This window comes from Marmota monax, unplaced genomic scaffold (assembly GCF_021218885.2).
Source record: "Marmota monax isolate L192 unplaced genomic scaffold, Marmota_monax_Labrador192_F-V1.1 WCK01_AAM20220418_F8-fsc00209, whole genome shotgun sequence".
Taxonomy (NCBI): Eukaryota; Metazoa; Chordata; class Mammalia; order Rodentia; family Sciuridae; genus Marmota; species Marmota monax.
In genome coordinates, this window is record NW_026694493.1 from 1,305,371 (window position 1) to 1,326,170 (window position 20,800).

The 20,800-nt window shown below is 45.9% G+C and overlaps 2 protein-coding genes across 3 annotated transcripts; both read right to left on the bottom strand.

Moving 5' to 3' along the window:
• Positions 1-975: 975 nt before the first annotated feature.
• Positions 976-10,488, bottom strand: Glul (glutamate-ammonia ligase). Of its 2 annotated transcripts, none has more exons than XM_046419566.2 (7): positions 10,337-10,488; positions 7,364-7,542; positions 5,975-6,136; positions 4,237-4,383; positions 3,750-3,877; positions 3,337-3,536; positions 976-2,732 (listed from the first exon to the last, which is right to left on the bottom strand). In XM_046419566.2, exons 2-7 carry the CDS (start codon positions 7,527-7,529, stop codon positions 2,414-2,416), a joined length of 1,122 nt encoding a protein of 373 aa, XP_046275522.1. In that variant the 5' UTR covers positions 7,530-7,542; positions 10,337-10,488; the 3' UTR covers positions 976-2,413. The 2 variants fall into 2 exon arrangements, with proteins under 2 accessions (XP_046275522.1, XP_046275523.1); XM_046419567.2 differs by lacking the exon at positions 10,337-10,488 and adding an exon at positions 9,181-9,677.
• Positions 10,489-17,820: 7,332 nt separating this feature from the next.
• Teddm1 (transmembrane epididymal protein 1) lies at positions 17,821-18,738 on the bottom strand. The gene has a single exon (XM_046419568.1). The coding sequence runs from the start codon at positions 18,736-18,738 to the stop codon at positions 17,821-17,823; it is 918 nt and encodes a 305-aa protein (XP_046275524.1).
• Positions 18,739-20,800: the final 2,062 nt, after the last annotated feature.

Below are 20,800 nucleotides of genomic sequence, written 5' to 3' on the forward strand. Positions count from 1 at the left end.
AAAAGTGCTGAGAGGGCATGCAATCATGCTAGATAGAGCAATAGGTGTAAACCAAGACCATGCTAAGCAAACCACTAGGTAGGATGTCCCTACTTGAAAATTATGTCATTATGGGTCAATGTTTCTAGGAAGTCATGCATACCTAGGGTTATACAAGGCTAACAAGAGACACTTGCAGGAAGAAAATTGTCTTCTCTAACAACTGCCATTTAACAGGCCCCAGCTGCCTCCGAACTGATAGCACCCACCAACCACTTTAAAACAATCACTCTGCCCACCAATCTCAACAGTATTGCATGTTTGAACTCATGTTAGATGGATAGCTGTTTTTTGTCAGAGGTGTATGCTCAGCACCATGGGAGGAGGAGGTTGCTTCGATCCAGCTAAGTAAGGAACACACTAAAGTAGGAAGAGGCCAGGATAAGTGGAACCTCCAGGGACCAAGAACAAGGACATAGAGGCATCAACATGGAGCCTGCTGAGTGCATCTTGGTTAAAAACTAAGGACAAGTTTATGCCAGCCTTGCACGATTTTGCCCAGGGTAGCAACATGGTCAGTGTTTGCTATTTAATCACTGGCAGCTGGGCAGAGAATGAATACGGGAAGAACAGGACTAATATAACCAGTTAATCACACATTACATACTTTGAGCTGTTATTTAAAATAAGCCAGGACTGCTGGAAACCATGTCACAGCAGTGCTAGTCAAAACCCAACTCTGGCTCGCAGAAAGGGGAGAGGTGGAAGGCTAGGAAATGTCAAAGTGGTGTGACCCAACAGTCCCAGTGAGGACAACCCCTGGGATCCCAAATACCCCAAGTTAGAGGCACAAGGAAAAAGCTCATCAGCAATGTGACTCCACAGTTTTAAAAACAAAATACTCCCCCTTTTTTTTGTTAGGAAATACAGAAATGAAATGGCATGTAAGTTTTTTTTTTTTTTTTAAACAATCACAAAGAAACAAGTCAGAAGAGATCTTATGTTAGGTTGATTTATAAGCGCTGCTCTGGGCAGTTACAGTTTGTTTACAACAAGAAGTTATCTAACTCTAACATACTGTACACGGCAATTAGAAGTTGTCATGGCAAGAGAAAACCACAGCTGGCCTGCTGTGGCCAGCACAAAAACCAGGGAACAGTAGGGGAAATGCAAATGGAGAGGGGGCTTGTTTATTATAAAAGAAAAAAGGAATAACTCCTTAGGAATCTTAACAAAGAAAGGAATATTCTGCACTGGGAGGAAAGACACTAGGATACAACATTACAAGTATTTTCACTCCAGCCCTGTCCCCAACTCCTCCAAGAGGAGAGTGGAAAGAGATGGTTGAAGCAGACAATTTTGAAAAATTAGACTTCGAAATCCTACAAATTTGATTAAAATCTAAACTTCTGTTTTGCTTTTAAAAAATTCAATGTATCAAAAGGCCTGCTTTAGTGACATGCTAGTTTCACCAAAAAAATAACCCAAGGCCTTCTGCAGGAACGCTCTCATGTGGGCCAGCCAACTCGCTCCCAGAAACCCATGGACAATTATGCGGGTCTTAAACCTCGCCACTGGGCTCAGGTGACCACCAGCAATGTCATTCACCTGGCAGCCGTCCAGGGTCCACCTCCTTAAGAAGGGTGGACAGGGCAGGGGGACCCTAAAGTGGTAATGAAAACTAAGCGCCCCTAGTAAACTTTCCCAGTACCACACTCCCCACCCCTGCTCCAAAGGATCTCCTTTATTTCTAAACCAAAGTATTTGCCTCAAATTTAGCACCCAGGGACTAGGATGGTTTCCTCCCTTAGAAAAACACATACCCACACACCCATAATTTTTTTGTTTTTATATTTAAATATAAAAATACTACTCTGCTTTGTGTTATAAATGAAGGACCAAGCACTAAGATCTTTTTCTTTAAGACAGGGCTTTCTATCAGTTTACCCAGCTTTGTGTCCTCGGAAGGGAATGCAGCCCCAAGCAAGGGAAGTGCTGCAGTAGGAGACCAGGGCATTTCCCACGCTGACTGCCACCCCACCTTCTCTATAGTTACAGCTTACGAAATAGAGCTTTCCACAAGGGGGAATTCTAACCTAACCTCACCAGGCCTCCTCTTTCAGCAACCTTGAAGAAAATGTACCTCCCTGCTCCCCCAGAACATGCTGCATCCCACAGCCATGCACCCCTTCCCACTAGCGCATTAAAAAAAAGCCTCACTGACAAGAAAAAGGGGCTGGGGGTGAAGAGATTAAAAACGTAACACCTCTATCCTGGCCAAAGAAAGCAAGATTAACTGGGCATGAGGAATAAAAAAAGACCTTGATATTCCACCCTTTGAGTTACAATCGGGACAAGCAGGATAACACAGAGGGTGAAGAGTTGGAGTGGGAGGCAGAACTAGGAGGGGCTTGAAGGCTGAGGTCTAGTCCATTTAGTTTTTGTATTGGAAGGGTTCATCTCCGGTTTCATTGAGAAGACACGTGCGGATGAGGGCTTCTGTCACTGAATAGGGGTCACAGTTGGCAGAGGGGCGACGGTCTTCAAAGTAACCCCTCCTCTCCTGGCCGACAGTCCGGGGAATGCGGATGCTGGCACTACGGTTGGCCACGCCAGCAGAAAAGTCGTTGATGTTGGAGGTTTCGTGGAATCCAGTTAGGCGCCGGGCATTGTCCAGGCCCCCCTTGGGATCATAGGCACGAATGTGGTACTGGTGCCGCTTGCTTAGTTTCTCAATGGCCTCCTCAATGTATCTTAAAAAAAAAAAATCCAAGATGAGGGTTAACCTTATCACCAAAAAAATCCTCCCTTCAAGGACAAGAACAGGTAGCCATCTAGGACTGACATTCACCAAAGTATAGGGCCAGCACAACCAATACTCCATGACTCACACCAGTGACCGCCTTGTTACTATGTACCCCAGTGCTCAGAATGCCTGACATGTAGACTCACACCAGTGACCGCCTTGTTACTATGTACCCCAGTGCTCAGAATGCCTGACATGTAGCACCAAGGCATAATGTGCTGAAAGACTTTCTCCCACCCATAAGCACCAATCTATGTGCCTGTACTGTTACTAAATTAGTTCTTATTAAATACTTTTAAACTTTCCCTATCACCATTCTTTAATTCTATTCCTTGAGTATTATTTGGTACTTTCTAAATGAGAACAAAACGACAGAATTAGAAAAAAATAAGCCAATTGTCAAGAGCTAAGGCATTTGTAGCCTGAAGTTCAGCTTACCTGTGCCCAATACAAACACTTGGCAAAACACAAAGAGACGTAAAGAGATTGATATTCCCTTCCCAAGCCTTTTTCACCTGAGAATAAACATGACCCCCACAGCAGGCACTCACTTCAGACCATTCTCCTCCCTCATGGCCTTGGTACTAAAGTTGGTGTGGCAGCCGGCACCATTCCAGTTTCCAGGAATGGGCTTGGGATCAAAGGTAGCTATCACTCCAAAGTCTTCACATACGCGATGCAAGATGAAACGGGCCACCCAGAGATGATCTCCCATGTGGATTCCTTCACAAGGTCCTATTTGGAATTCCCACTAGAAAGAATGAGAAGGTTGGCCTTTACAATAAAGCCAGCTGCTCATTGAACTCAAGCTCAAGCCTGCTTTCTTCCCACCTCTACTCCAACCCACTCTGAAATTGTGGGTTAGTGACTGGTGCATCAGCAGCCCTTGCTAGCCCAAGCCCCCATTTGCCTACCTACCCCGACATCTTCAGAGGGCAGGAAGCTGACAGAGAGAGCCATTTACCTGGGCAGGCATGACCTCAGCATTTGTCCCCGTAATCATGACTCCAGCATACAAGCAGGCCCGGTAATGAGCTTCCACAATGTCCCTGCCATAGGCTTTGTCTGCTCCCACGCCACAGTAATATGGACCTGTAGGTTTCAAGACAATGTGGTAAAAGTGGGGGAAATCCCCAAATCAGAAATCTCAAGTCCTGGGACTAGTTGTTCTCCTGAATCCCCAATCCCTGTCTTCACCTACAGGTGGGGAATGAAGAAATTAGGGGGTTCCCCTTTGCCACAGCCTCGTGGACCCAAAGGTTCCACCTCAACCCCTTCTCACTTTATACATTTACATCCATCTCCGGATTTGGGTAACAAGAAGGCATGTCTCTACTGTTATTTTCAGCTGGTCTCAACTTTTTTTTGAGAGTTGTTCCCATCTCTGGAGAGAGGGGCTTTCCTGGACTAAGCACCTGGGGGAGGATTAGTTTTTACCCAAAAGGACTTACCTTGGGGACCAGGAAAGCCATTAGAAGGCCAACCAAAGGGATGACCATCTGTGCCCATGAGAGTGTATTCCTGTTCCATTCCAAACCAGGGATGCTGGTTGCTCACCATTTCCATTATCCGTTTACAGGTGTGCCTTAAATTGGTCTCTAGAAAAGAGTCAACATGCTATTAGGGACACATATACTGGGCCTGGATGCTGATGTGCAAACAGTCTTCCTACTCTACACAGCTGAGATGATCATGAACTGACCTAGGGAAAACCTTTGTGTCCCATCACCAAGTCAGGAAAATGGGAAAAGCTGCATTTACACATCACATCTGCAGGAGATCCTCTGAAAGACTTTAGTTAGTTATAATTAAACTCAGTTACAACCAAGTCACATGGCAGTGGATTCAGAACAGAGCAAGTGTTCACCTTATCTGCATGCTGGCCACCTCCCAAGCACCAAATGCCAGGCACTTCCACCCTCTATTCACAAGACAGCTGCTTCTAGTTGTCAAATTTATCCCCTAATTTCTCAGGCACTTAGAGCCAAAGCTGTAATTATTTTTTTGCACGGTTTTGGGGATGGAATCCAGGGCGTTGCACCGAGCTATATCTCCAGGCCCCGCCCCCTTATTTTAAATTTTGAGACAGAGTCTCACTAAGTTGCCAGGCCGTGATCCTTCTGCCTTATTCTCCAAGTAGCTGGGATTACAGGCATGCACCACTGTCCCAGCCAAGTCTAATTTTTATTGAGAATAGTTTGTTCTGTAGGAGGCTTACATTCCAGGTGAGCTTAAGTGCTAAATTATATAGCATTGGCTGGTGCAAAAGAAAAACAAAAATGAGATGAGCTCAACTGGAAACAATTTCCAAGCTAGAACAGAACTTCAAAACAAAAAAATATTCATCTGAATAACAACCCTGAGGTGGGCATTAGAAGTACTTTGTTGAGACAAGGTATCTCACTAAATGCAGAGGTTGACCTCGAACTTGTGATCTTCCTACCTCAGCCTCCCGAGTTGTGGGGATTATAAGCATGTGCCATTGCACCCAGTTTTGGAGGCTCAGAAGTGTTGTTAGATAACTTGCCCACACTTTGGGGCAAGCACAGAGCCAGGAAACCCAAGGTTGCCTTGGCTTTAGAGCCCACGCCCTTTACCAACAATAATGCCTCGTGCAAAGGCAAAGAAAGTGTAGAGTCATTAAGTCTCACTGGCTGACAACTGCGAAGACCTGTCTGCAAATAGGGACCCTAAGATGCAGTTACAGCAAACCTCAGGGCAAATATATGTTATCTGAGAACCAAGATGTTCATGTTTGTCAGTGGATAAACTATGCTGTTTAGTGAAACAGCAACCAATATTTGATGTACAATTGTTCCAAAAGATTTGCATGTATTAAATAATTTAATCTTACCAACTTTCAGGTGAATTTTATTATTTTCTCAATTTTTAAATCAGCAAAATAGCAGTTCAGGATTCAAACAAGATTCTGAATCCAGATTCTCAAAAATTTCCAGGCAAACAGGTGGCTCTGTCACTGGGGATTCTTAGCAGCAAAAACATTAAAAATTCATCATTGTACACAACTAGTAAAGGGGACCACAGAAGGTGAAGAGATAGACCCCCAATCCTCCAAATTCTTAAACAGTGCTGATAGTCTAGTCTTCCTAATACTGATTTCAGAATGTCTCCTCCCCTTACAGAATTGCTGGACTGAGGTAGGGACATCCAAACCCATCTTATACATACCTGCAGGCTTTCGGTTGTACTTGAAAACTTCACAGAACACTAGCTTGTTGGGATCCTTGCGGAAGGGGTCCCGAAACATGGCAGCAGGTACAAGATACATGTCACTATTGGAGCCTTCAGACTGAAAAGTACTAGAGCCATCAAAATTCCACGCAGGCAACTCTGAATCAAAAAGAGAAGGAAAAATTAAAAATGTATAGGAAGGCTTCTCAGGCAAGAAATATAACTAGCCCCTCATTCACCTTTCCATTTCTAAAGATTTACTTTGTCATTCCCAAAAAGTGTGGCATGAATGCATCCTTGTGTAAAACACCATCTCTACTTGTGTACCTGCATTCCAAGTAAGATCACTGTACCCTCACTTCCTTAAAAGAATTAAGTCACAAGAGCCACCAAAGGTTGACAGACATTTCCTACTTAAATAAGTCTACTCTATACCAGCAGACAATGAGGTACTTTGTTATTATAATCAGTGAATCAGTCATTTAAGAGACAGGGGAAAGATTCTGGTTCTTTCATTAGGCCATCTGTGTTGCTTCCTTCTCTCATCCCCTACTTTCACTGACTGTTCTAACTAACGTTGTGTCCTTATTTTGCAGATGAAGAAAATAGACTGATGCTCCCATACCACTAGTTCACTTTTCTCACTGTTTTAGAGGTCAGTTTCTTCATCTCTCCTATTGACTGAGTTCTCAGATGGCAGAGGCCTGTTCAACACCTGCCACATAGCACTTTATATGCTCCATATTATGGTCCTTCATTCAATCAATCCAAATGTGAATATAAGCAGAAGAATAAGCTATTCTAATGTAGGCAGGAGGTGACAGTTTTTCCCCTGGCCCATTCCAGAAGGGCAAGGGCTACAACTTGTTCTAGACTAAAAAAATGAAGATCAAAAATCTAATATAGTAATTCCTCAAGGGACATGTAACCAGATCATTTAAAATTTCTAAAAGTGGCTCCAACAAAAAACAAATGGTGAGTCCCCCCATTTATAAACCACTTTAGAGGATGTACTTTGCATGCAGAAATCCAGTGATATGACTACTAAACACAGACTTCAGCAGTGTAGAAATTACTTGGCATATTCAGTTAAGAGCAGTGGTTTTCAAACTGGGTTCCCAGGGGTGCCTTAGAGCCAGTTAAGTAGGATGGTCAAGTCAGGAAAGTCTCCAGCCCCTTATCCTCTACAAATTACACTCAAACCTTCTCTCTTCAATATATTGGTTTACACACGAGTCCAATTAAATAAAGGCTTCCATTGTTGCTATGCTTTGAGGCTATGAAGAAGCTTAACACTGATTGAAGTTTGAAAAGCCTTGGGTGTTTGCTGCCCACTCCCACACTGCCCCCACCATAGGCAAGTACCCCATTTCTGCCCAATCTCACCTTCTACACTCTTGGGCTCAGAGTCCAGGGTGCGAGTCTTGCAGCGAAGTCCTTCTCCAGTACCATCAATCCAGATATACATAGCTTGGACTTTCTCACCCTGAGGCAGGGACATATACACCTGCTTGATGCCTTTGTTCAAGTGGGAACTTGCTGAGGTGGCCATGATGGAAGATGTTCTGAAGAGAAAAAAGTAATTTTATCAACACCCACTCCAAACAGATTCCCTGTAGGAATGGCTTAAGGGACACAATTGAATTAAGAGTGGTAGTGGAGAGCCCGCCCCTTTAGAACTCAACACAACTAAAGTAACAATTATTTGCTCTGCCTTCAGAGGGTTCAAAACTTCATATCACACAAAAATAACATGAGAGTATGGTGTAAAAATCTGATCATCACCTTTTGAAGCAATTAAAGCAGATACTTGGGGCTGGGTACGAAGCTCAGTGACACAGTACTTATATAGCAAAACAAAAAACTTGCTAGACCAAGGCCTTGGTATTAACTGACATCTCTTGGCATCCTGGGGCTCAGAGGTTGAAGAGTTTCAGATACTAAGGATCTGAAGCTTCCGAGCTAGAATCTATGCTTTCAATTCTAAAATTCCATTAGTCTAGTGCAAAGTTTTATTCCCTCAGTGTGGCTAAGGTAGGTAACTTTTTGAAATAAGTGACTAGGAGGAAACAAAAATGATAATACAAATGGAGGAACTTTAGATAGGGCAAAGGGGAGGGAGAAGGGAGTGGGCAAGGGGTAGGAAGGACGGTGGAATGAGATGGATATCATTACCCCAAGTACACGTATGAAGACACTAATGATGTGACTCTACTTGGTAGACTCTACTCTCTACCAGAGACATGAAAAATTGTGCTTTATATGTGTCCTATGAATTGAAATGCATTCTGCTGTCATATATAACAAATTAGAAATAATTTTTTTTTTAAATGACAATACAAAAGTTCAGAGACATAATGTTTACCATCTTTCAGTTCAAGTAAAATCCAGCTAGAGACCTGGTTGCTGTAGTTTCTGTTCTGAATCAGACTCCAATGTGCATGCTGCGTAATTTTTCATTGGTGTGATGTAAAATTCTCACTTCAGAAGACAGGCCTCAGATTTAAATGTGAGAATGACAATATTCTGGGGATTTTACTAAAGACTCTTTACAAGTAGAAAATTTCCATTTCTAATCAAAAAGATCTGGGATTTCAAAAAGCTCCGAGGCATGATTGCAAGCCATGACCACAAAGCCTCCAAAAGAAGACATCTCTGAAGCCACAAAACCAGCCTCCATACAAGAGGAAATGTTCCCCCCTCCCTCTCTAGCCCAGGGTGGCTGGAAAGGGAACACACTGTTCTCCTCCAATGACTTGGGCAACTTTCTGAAGTACAGTGGCAAAGTTTCTATGGGCAACCGTCCATGTTTGCCCAGCTGAAAACTGCTTCTCCCTCCAACTGCCTCACCCTTCCCCTGGGGAAGAGGAGGACCTCGCCTGTCCAGTCGTATTACAGAATCAACATTATCTTTACCTACAGAGTCTACAAGACAGGTCATCAAATCCCACCTCCCACCCCTGCCGTGGAAGGCTAGGACAACTTCTGAAAGCTACAACCCAGTCTCAGCTTTCCTCTCCAACATCAGACCACTGTCTCTAAGCCTAGGTTCCAGATCTCCTGTTCTTTGGTGAGACTAGTTGGATGCCAGCAGCTGGTGCCTACATGGTGCCAAGTACACGTGGGAGAACGGGTTCTGAAGTTCAGGGTGGTGTCTGCAGATGCCCCCTTCGCAGTGTCCTCCTCCCTGCCCCCTCACTCACCCCTGCCAGAGAAGGTCTAGGGGACTGCTGGGGTTGACCTCTCTAGCCCTCCTTTTTTTACTGTTATGCTCATGCTTCTCTTCACTGGGGATCTCTCGCGGGTCCAAGCAACGAAGCTTTCTGGGTGAGGGTGACGGTGATGGAGTAGGGGAGAAGGACAAAGACACGGAGCGGTCCTGCCGGGAGGCATTGGAATAGATAGGCTGCTGGTGGAGTTGGTTTAAGGTCTTAGCCTTGACCCATGGTTTCTCCCCGGATGTGAAGTAGGCCACGAAGTCGTAGGAGTTGGTGGGGGTCGTCTCGGAGGCCTGAGACTCCAGGTCATCGTCATCTTCATTTGTGATCTTCTTTGAGAACTTGCGGCTGGAAGTGGATCTCCGCTTCCCGCCCCCGGGGGAGTTGGGATAAGCCACCTTGAGAGCAGCCCCCTCCCACTTAAGGTTCTGAAAATGGGCGCCCAGCCCCTCCGGCCCGCGTTGACCTCAGGGCCTCGCCGAGCCAGCCGTGCCTCGCGGGGGTAGAGGCCGGGGAGGGTCGAGCCTGCGTCGGCTGGAGGGACGGTGCGCGGCTGCTGCCTCGAGCCGGCCGGGTGTCTCCACTGCGATGTCCGCTCTCCACGACGCGACCCCGGCCCTCCATTGTTCGGTCACATTACAGGAGCCCGGGGACCCCGCGGCGGGAGCTGGCCGCGCAAACAACGCTCGCGGCTCCCGGCCTCAACCCGGGCGTCTAAAAGCCGGGTGCCACCAGGACTGCCCGGACGCGCCACCGCGGAAGGAGCCGCGAGGCGCCTGCGCCCGCCCTCGCGAAGGGACCCTGCGGCCACTCAGTCCACACTGCACCAGCCACCCAGGGCGCCGGCCTCCGGGGGCGGCGCTTCGGGCCGCAAGTAGCGAAAGGAGGATCAAAACAACACCCTCCCCCACCGTCCCGCTCGGAGCCCGGTCGAGGGCGCGCCCCGCCGTCGCCAACCGGATGGGGCGGACTCGGAGCCGCCGGCGGCCCAAGCACGCGGGAAGCGGGGGCGTGTGAAGCCCGCGGCCGGGGCCGAAACGCGGAGCTGGAGACAGCAGGTGGGAGGCGGCCGGGCCGGGCCGAAACCCGGGCCGGGGCGCCGCGCGTCACTCAGGGCCCGCGGGGCCGGCCGCGTGCTTACCTGGGCGGCGAGCAGGTGGCGGGCGGGCGGGCCGTGAGAGCGAGGTGAGGAGAGAGGAGAGGAGTTCGCCGGGGCGCTCAGCAGCTCCGCTCTTCTCCCATTCTCGGCTCTGTCCGGCCGCCTGCAACCCCGCACCCTTTATCGGCCGCCCGGGGCCGCCCCCGGCGCCCTGATTGGCTCGCCGCGGCCGGGACCGCGCCGGGGCCCCGCGGCCATTGGGCGAGGAGCCGAGCGGGCGCCGCCGGGTGGGGCGAGGGAGCTGGGAAGAAAGAAAGAGAAAGGGGCGTGGGGGAGGGGAGCGCGGCCGCCGCGCGGAGGGCCGGGCCTGCCCGGGGACCCTGTCCTCGCTGCCCACCCGCCAGCCCCGAGGGCCGCCCGGGCCTCCCCCCTGGCTGCCTCCTCCGTGCAAGTCCCGCGAGCCCAGATTCACAGAAACCGAATTTCGCCCTTTGTTGTGAGAGAGCCTCCCTCCCGCCCTCCGCGCGCGCTCGGGTGAAGTTGGACGCGGAGCACTGGGGCAAGCCCCAGCCAGGGCAGGAGGCCCTCGGCCTGCAGAGACCTGGTCTTAAGGCTTGGAAGAGCACTCGTCCCTGGTCCCGTCGTGGGCTTGGGAAAGTGAACAGAACCCTGTGATTTCCTATTTTCCCCTGAAGGGCTGTGTTTCTGTACTCCAGAGAGGATTCTGGAGGGCTCCACAAAGGAGACCTGTCCAGTACTGCCTCAGTGAGACCCTGGGCAAGTCGCAGCCTCTCTGGGCCCAAGTTTCCAGATCTGGAAAATGAAGTGGTTCCAAGAATGGCCTTTAGTGCCACCCACCTGATGTGAAATTTCTGCGTGCAAACTACCGCAAGGGCAGCTAAAGGAAAGCCGCGGGTTTTCCAGCTCTTCCCAGGTCCCCTTCCAAGTCTTTGCTCCCCCTTCGGAAGTCAAAAATTCTTCAGAAATTTAGGATTCCTTAAAGGAATTCTCCCTGATTTTGCTTTCCAATTAATTAATTGTGGCTTCTTTTTTAGTGGCTGAAATCCACCTGTCATGTCTGGTCTTTAGTGTTTCAGGAGCCCCACCATTTGAGACTGTGATTTTCTGTTTAAAGACCAAGAATTCATCCTTCCAGTGCCCTTGGAAAAGGAAGGGAAAATGTTTGTTCTTCTGGTTATGTTTTGTACCACAAATATGAAAAAGAAATGTTGCTTGTGACCACACACACATTACTTGGCTTCTTTGGTCACCATCCCTTCCTTTTAAGTGTGTGGAACACTGTAGCACTTTCAAGTGATAGATGCAGTATTCATCTCTAACACAGGTTTCTGATATATTTTGGAATGGGTAAGGCACCTCACATAGCAAACTCCTTGTTAGATTTTAGTACTACATGTTGAAACATTATAGTATGGTAGTTAAAGGCAGGGCATCAGATCCGACAAACTTAGGTTCAAACCTGAACTTGACTTCTTACCACCTTTGTGTTGACCAAGTTACTTAGCCACACAGAGCCTGGGTTTTCTTGCCTATGAAATGGGAAAATAATAGCTACCTATAAATTGTAGGGATTAATTGTGATAGCATTAACAAAAGAGATTAGGGCCAGGAACATAATAAAGGTTTGGAAAACATTATATATGATAGGCCAGAATAATGTGAAGGGATTAGAGTATTTCTTTTCCCATTTAAGGAGACTGAAATCAACTTTCTGATTTAGTATAATGCTCCATCTTTGGTTTAAGGAAGGTGGGCTTAGACCTGGTAACAAAGTGAGCTGTTCTCATTCTTACTCTTTCTACCAAGTCTTCAGAACTGGTTGGGAAGGGAGCAGAGGAAGGGAAAAGTGATGTTCTTGTTTTACGAGATGTTGGTCTCCAGATGCCAAACTGCCAAAGCGTAAACCAGAGCTTTCTGTGGCATTACTAGCACCTGAGATGGGGATGGAAAACATAATAGAAAGTGGAACAGGAAGGCACAAATGTAATTTTCTAATCTTGTGGCGTTTCTGCATTTCTGAGTGTCTACTTCCCTTACTATGTATGTTAACCTCCAAGAGCAGCTCTGTCATCTCCATATCCCCCAGTAGTGTCCAGAGGGAGTGTTCAGTAAACGTTTGTTGACCACACAGAAATGACAGCGGCATCATCAAGAGAACATGTGCTTTGAGCTGCTTTTCCGAGAATGGAAATGGATTTGCTTTGATCCTTTCCTGTGACCAGGGGCCTGCCTTGTGGCAGTTAGGAACATAATACATGACCACTGACTCTTTCAGGAGTGAGCAAGAGGCCTCCTACGTCAGTCCCACACTTGCTTAAATCAACCAAATTAGAACCTAGATAAGTCCAAGGACTGAGCAGGGAATTTTTTAGAGTGTGCGATAGAAGAAAAAGCAAAAGAAAGTTCTTCAGTTGGTTCACCCCCAGAAAACCAGACTGTACTTTTTAGAGAAGTAAAAAAGTAGAACACCCTGTTTCACCCACTTTGACCGCTGTATCTGCTGCCCTTTGATTTTCTTCCCCTTCTTCCATAAATTGCCACCGCCCCCATTTTCTACCCCTCCATAAAAAGAACATTAGGATTCTTGGACTCATGAACTTTTCAGTCTCTGGGTGCACAGTTTCAAAGCTGAGAAGGGGGTTCTTAGGGCATGTGCTTTGAAGCTAGGTTCTCTCTCTTTGAGTTGTTCTGTCCCAGGGGTGGGTGGAGTGGGAGAGCAATATTACAGAAGATTTTATTCCAGATCTGCAGACATAGCCCAGGACTAAGCACATTTCTTCATTGTTGCTCTACTGCCTGAAATGAAGGCCTTGTCTTGGGTGGGCTTTACCTTTGAGTTCTCCTCACAACTTCTTTCTCACTTAAAAGAACTCTTCTCACTTTGTAGGTCTGAAGCCTTTAATCCAGTGCTCTGAGAGGGCTTTTCCAGGGCCTGTGTTGTTGTTTCAAAGGTAATCAGTGAAAAGGGGGCACAACTGAAAGTCAGGATTGGGGGCACCTTAAAAATCTGACCTGAATTGTCAACTTTTTCTTTACTTGTTTAATAAACCAACATCAATTCTTTTCAAAAGAATAGACCATAATTGAATCTTTTTTTTTTTTTAAGAGAGAGAGAGAGAGAGAGAGAGAGAGAATTTTTTTTTTTAATATTTATTTTTTAGTTCTCAGCGGACACAACATCTTTGTTTGTATGTGGTGCTGAGGATCGAACCCGGGCCGCACGCATGCCAGGCGAGCGTGCTACCACTTGAGCCACATCCCCAGCCCCATAATTGAATCTTAAAAGAAAATAATAAAATAAACAAGGAGAGAAATGAATTACAGTAGATGGGGTAGAGAGAGAAGATGGGAGGGGAGGGGAGGGGGGATAGTTGAGGATAGGAAAGGTAGCAGAATACAACAGTCACTAATATGGCATTATGTAAAAATGTGGATGTGTAACCGATGTGATTCTGCAATCTGTATTTGGGGTAAAAATGGGAGTTCATAACCCACTTGAATCTAATGTATGAAATATGATATGTCAAGAGCTCTGTAATGTTTTGAACAACCAATAATATAAATAAATAAATAAATAAAAAGAAAATAATAAGACAAAAAAAGAAGAACAGCTTTGGAAGTTAATAGCATTACTCTTAAACCATATTTTGGGAAGAAGGTATAGGTGGGTGACCTTACAAACTTCACTCTCCACAATTACAGAAGGAAGGACCAGATTATACTTCAATTTAGTAACCAACCACTGAGCACAAGAATTATTCTTTATGTATCTTGATTATTTGATACTCTTCAATTGAGAAAAGGAAATTTGAGATTTGAACCTCAGCTATGTCTCCTAAGCCTGATTTGAGTCTTTGTCAAACACTCACTGAAATCATTTCAATTTAGGGAACACTCCACTTGCCACACTGTGCATTAGGATGGAAGGCTTGGGTCTGTTTGAGCTCTATTCTAAGTCTTGTCTTTATTAGGAATCTGCTTGGAAAATTGGGAAAAGTCAAGTTCATCTTACCTCACAACATGGGAAATAAGTCTTATAGAGAAAATTACAGCCATACAGTTCTGGCATTAGATTTTCATGCCTTTTTATCCTAAAGAGGAGAAACTGAGGCCTAGGTAACTTGTAACTTGCTGAAGTCAGGTTAGGACAGATTCCACAACCTAAATGTACTTCCAAGGTGCCATTCCTTTGAGCACATTTCTCTGGTCCCCTTCTTTCAGTGTCCTTAGCCTGTGGGTGGAGTTCCTGGGCCACGACTTCTAAAATAATGAAATTCCTACCAAACCACTGAAGAAAGTACAGAGTACAGGGACCGACCAGTTTACCCCAAAGTCTTATATTACAGTTTACCCAGTGACTTCGGTATAGTGACCATTCTGTGTACATTTTCTTTGTGAATAACCAAGATATGAGAAAATAGGTGCTATGTAGCTGGTTCTCTTTGAAGGGATCTTTGGAGGGGCTAGAGTGTAGCTCTGTGGTAGAGAACATGCTTAGTGTGCTCAAGGCCCTGCTTTCCACTGCCAGCATCACTCACACACACACACACACACACACACACAAACACACAGGTGGACGGACACAAGTCAGTAGGGTAAAGTAATCTTTGGAGATTATTAGTCACATATAATAATCTTTCCTTAGTTTCATTTGAGAATCTGGGATTTTCCTAGATCGTTTTTGTTTCCTATTCTCAATGCATATGTAGATCTCTAGATTGATTGAAGCTTTTTAAAAGTTTAGGAAATTATAGCCCAATTATATTGTTGTCTGTGCATGTACAAATATGTAACAACGAATCTCATCATTAAGTACAACTATAATGCACCCATAAAAAATGTGGAAAGAGAAAAAGAAAAAAATGTTTAGACAATTTGGCACTCTGATCAAAAACTTATTTGGGTCAGAATGCTCTTTGGTACTTTTCCCAAAGAAATCCTCAACTGGATCCAGTTTTTCCTGCCTCACCCCTAACCCCATTAATTGATTTGGGTCCCTGTTTATTTCACCTTTGTGTGCCAAATTTTAATGGGAAATAGCCCTAGGGTGTTTTTTGGATGCTTGGGCAATATTTAGTCTGCTTCTGTACTTTTCCTGCCCTCCTTCTGCCTCTCACTTTTTTTTTTTTTTTTTTTTGGTACCAGGGACTGAACCCGGGGTGCTTAACCACTGAGACACATCCCAGCCTTTTTAATTTTCTATTTTAAATTAGGGTCTCACTAAGACTAAGTTGCTTTGGGCCTTGCTAAATTGCTAAAGCTGCCTTTGAACTTGGGATCCTCCTGCCTCAGCCTCCCTAGTGATTGGGATTACAGGTGTGACCCGTGCACCTGGCCCTCTCCCACTTTTAAAACAAGTTCTTAGGAGACTTGTGTACTGGGATTGAAGAACGAATTGCTTGTCCCCAGGCTATGGGAACATAGTGCCCTCTGGTGGAATTTTGTGAGGATTACAAACTTGTTCCCCAAGCATGAGTGGCAAGTTTTTTCTTAACTGTCCAAGGGGTGGGCTTTTCTGTTACATCTTATATACGGTAAATTAATAATACACAAGTGCAGTTGCTTATGTGGCTATTTGAGAGAGATTATGTTGGGATTGTTGCATGATTATAAGACGTTTATCCTTACAAAACGAGACCTCAAGTGCCTGGAAATGGGCGGTTAACAGCATTTGTGCTTGTTCATCCTCTATCATCAATGTGTAAGAGAGGTGAAGAGAAAGGAGGACCCCAAAGAAAGGCAGTTGATCAGAGTCTGGGAAGCGAAAATAAAAGGGAAGTGCAATGGCTGGAAGGCTTAGTCACAAACAGATCTCTGCCCTCACTTGGACCTGAACACAGAGATCTAACACTGAGCCAAAGGTTGAGAGTAGGCCAGATTCATTCTCATTCCCAGAGGCGAGGGGCCGTGGTGAGGGTGGGACAGCAAGTGTAACATAAGCACCCCCTTCAGGGGTGTCCAGTGCATATACACCGTGCTGCTTCCTCCACCTGGGCCTTCTGGCTGAACTGCCCCCTACCCTTCCTTTCCTCCCTCCCTCCTTATTTCATTTTGAGGATTACTTCCTTCTCCATTTCCCTTGTCAAAGTCACTATGGCCTGAAGGACACAGTCACAGATTTGGGTCTAGCACACCTGCGTTTGAACTCCTGTCCAGCCTTATGGCAGCTCTGAGACTAGAGCAAATCAATAGAAACAGTTGTGAGGATTTTTTTTTTAAATCAATCATAGTAAACAGTTTGGAAACAGGTTACTAGATTTTACTATCCCCAAGAGCCAGGAAGAAAGTCAGTCTGTTACTAAGTCAGTGACTCAAGATTTAGGACTGCTGGTGTGGCCCAGAGGTTCACGAACCCTCTGACCTGTCTGTAACATATCTAGAAGGCACAGGGGGATGTTCTGGAACAAATTAGCCTTTAGTAAGTAAGCATCGCTATGTCTCATAGTTGGCATAAACTTTAGGACATTTTGTAACCCAAATATAGCAAAGTTTCTACCCTCTCTGTACCTACACATGTGTCAGTGAGGAAAAACCTCCCCAAGGGAAATGATTTCCCCAAACAGAACAAAACAAAGTGAATCAGATGTATGGGGAAAATAACAAAGTGGATTTGATGAAAGTGCCTGAGAATTCAAGAGTTCTTGGAGAAGGCCGCCTTGGAGATGTTCAGAGGGGTGGAGGTGGAGGTGGGGTTTATGCTGAATATCTAATCAGATGGTAAAACTGTGACCAGGTATGACTTTATGTAACTTTCTGTGAGATGCAAGGGATGCAAATTTGTGAAGACCTAAAGATTGTGTCCAATACATTACATGTACAAGGGTGGCAATGGTGAAAGAGATAAGCTTTGACGACAGAGTAATAAAAAATGAAGTCGAGAAAGTACTGAGCATTTAAATGCTATTAAAACTTGAATTGTGCAAATTCAAGTTATTTTTTAAAGTCACTTTATGCATAAAATTCTGAAATGTACCAAACCTTAAAAGTTGGGTGTAAGCGGGGGAAGGGAGAGGCAAAAAGGGCATAATTTCAAACTGTGTACATCCATTATAAATCCCATTGGTGAGCACACACAATACCCACTGAAACAGGATGAGGCTTGGATGATTCCAGTTTTTAATTATCAGAAATCTTTATTCCCTCAGGTAAAAGCAGTCACAGGTGCCTGGAGAAGCAGCATCGATGGAATACCTGGGGGACTCTAATGCGCCCTCTGCAGAGACTCCTCCCTTCAAAGCCCTTCTATTGCATTCTCTTCTTTTGAGGCTCTGCTTGCATGCTGATTTATTCCCCTGATCCTCTTCCTCCCTCTCCCCAAATTCCATAAACATCCCTTTCTTAGGACTCTCCTTATCTCAGCAGTGATATCTCAGAGACAGCAAATACACCAACTGCTGTCTTCTATGGCTGTTACCTTTATTGGGGAACAAAAAAAGGATGTCACACATGAGGCTGAGAGGACCCATGGGGGAAGAGGAGATGGGGTGAAGTATGTGCCAGGCACTCTAGGCTTTGTCTCGAGGTGAGCTCTTTGCAAGCAGAGGAGCCTGGTCTTCCTTCTCTGGCTGCTCTATTTCCTGCAACAGCCTGTAGAGGGGCTCTGGAGTGCTCTTGTGATAGGGAGCTTTTTTAGACCCCATCATCTTCAAGCTGGAGTAGTAACAATGATGCCAAAAGTAAGAGAAGCCATAGATTGCAAACAGGCACAAGGCGTCACACATCACATGCCAGCAGAAGAAGGTGGTGACAAACATGAGGTCATTCATGTCATCATCATCCCAAGGGTAACCAGAGACTGGTCTGTACAGAATAAAGCCTGCCTGTATCAGCCAGGAGCCCATGATCAGAATCAGCAAAGTCTCCATCATCCAGAGTTGAAACATCTCAGGAGCCCAGAGTTCTACAGTTAACACCAGCAACAGCAGGAACACCACCAAGATGAGCAGATAATGAACTTGCAGCTCAATCCCCGATGACTCCTTAACATGTGACACCATCAGTAGCAGGAGCTCATAAAAAGACAGGACCAGGGCACCTTTTTCTAGGGCCACACACCTCTGAGGGAGCATGTTCTTGCTCATGACATCTACACAGCCCATGAGTATGAGGAGGGTGAACATGGTGAGGTGCTGCCACTCTTTGGGGTACAGAAACCTTGGTGGCAGCTCCCTGTTCATCAGTTTCAATGCTTCATGAGTGCAGCTGATCTCATAAATCACTAAGAGGGAGCCAGCCATTATCTTCAACAAACCTTCGCTGGATAGTTTCCACAGCCTGGCCCATCTCCCTTTATTCTTAGGAGACCACAAAGGATACAGGAGAGAGTCATTGAATATCACAGCTCTGGAGACCACTATTGCTTGATACAGTCCATACAAAACCAGAAGCAGACCTGGACATACGTGACCAATAAAGGTTCCCATTGAGGTACAGACTCAGAACTCAGGCCTGCCACACCTGGTGGGGCCACTTCAGGTCCTGGGCTTTGGAAAGAATTGCCTTCCACCTGCTTTTATTATCTCATTCCACCTTCTGCTTCCCCACAGAGAGGAAACATTTCTTGACACAGACCTACACATTTGCGGAATATGGCCTCATTATTCCATCCCACTTGGGTACATTGGGAACAATCTGGCTTCTACCAAAGAAGGAAGCTGTGAAATGGGCATTCAGGGGCTCCTCTCCACAGCCCTTGAGGAGCTGCTAGTGGTATGGGTTCCTGTCTCCCATGTCTTCCTTACTCTTGTCCTCCCTGGTGCTCAGAGGAGAAGGGCAGAGGGAAATGGAGTGGGGTCAGGTTGGGGTATCCAGAGAAAGCCTGGACACTCAGCAACTCCTGAGGATCCTTCAGGACTTCTGAGACATGGCTTTTGTCCCAACATAAAGTCAGATATTTTTGCGGACACATTTATAGTCATTTGGATATGTGGCCATGTAGTTCATACTTAGCCTCTCCCTGGCGTTTCTATTCTCTGTGACAGCCACATCTTGCAGACCACAATGAATGCTCCCTTCACCTCCTCTCCTTACCTTCAGATATGCCCCCCTCATCACTTTAACAGATGTACTGGCCTGTAAATGAACCTCCAAAGCCACCCTTTGAAATTGATCTTAGGGGGCCTCTGGTGGTTTTGTAGTGTGTCATCATAACTTAAAACATGATTCCCAGAATGCTCTTCCCTGGATGGCTTCACGTTCGGGTTGACTCCAAGGGAAATTTTCCTGAGAACCTGGGAGTGGAAGTGAGGCCAGCAGCTCAAGTACACCCTTAAGGTGGGGAGTGCAGGACACCACTGTAGCCCATGCATTCTCTAACGATCCTGCTGGGGGCCTCCAGGTGTGGGCAGGACCCAGGCTTATTGCTCCCCCCAGCTTCTCCTTGGCGGGAAGAGCACCTGATTCTTGTGCAGGTTGCCTGCCACTGAGGTCGTGAGAGACAGATGGCTCCAGTTTGTCTTGGTCTTACGTTTCCATTTGTCCTTGCTTGTCATACTTCACACCTAAAGTCGTATTCTTCCTTACTGTTGTCACTTGAAATGACGTCAGGCCCACCACTCAATCCACTCAACCTTCCACAGCAACAGTCTTCCACAAACTTTGTCACCAGCTTCCACAGATAGGGAAGGTCTACTTTTTTGAGGGTTTTTTGTTTGTTTGTTTTGTTTTTGCAATACTGGAGACTGAACCTAGGGATGCTCTATTGATGAGCTCATTGTATGTTGTATTGGGAGATAGTGTCTCCCTAAGTTTCATAGGCTGGTCTCAAATTTGCAATCCATCCGCCTCAGCTTCCCGAGTAGCTGGGATTACAGGTGTGCACACAGTGCCAAGCAGCTGTACCTTTCTTAAATCATCTATGTGCTGTATCACTCACTTCATAGTCTACCATTCATCCTTAACTAACACAAGAAATTAAGGTATAGTTCTTTAACTGTAGATACCAATGTAGCTAGAAACTGGCTGTTGATATTTTAATGTGAACTCACCCATCATCAGCTTCATTTTTCTAGTTGACTAATGTTTAATGCACCTAGGAATAGTCATGTGTCCCGAACAGCAGGACACATCAACGAGGGCAGCGAACCTAGATGGGGAGGAATGAAGGGACAAGAGACACAGAAGGATGACAGCAAGACAGGAGTTCTGATCAAGCTGCAAACTTTTATTGTTCACACAGGGGTATTTATATGCTGGGGATGGGGAAGCTGTCTTATCGGCAGTTGCTGGATGTCTGCACAAGGATGTCTGCAGGATGTTTCAGGAAGATAGGTGGTCGCAGGATGTCTCAGGGAGATAGATGGCTGCAGGGTGTCTCCCAGGCAGGATGTCTCCCAGGGGGCTATTTCTTGTAAATGTCAGGCTATTCTTTGAAGGAGAACTTCCTTCTAGCCCCTGACAGTCGTGGATATTGGGAAACCGGCAGTGAGCACAGGTAGAAGGGATGGTGGAGAACCTGGTACAAGAGCATGTGAAGCCTTCATAGGG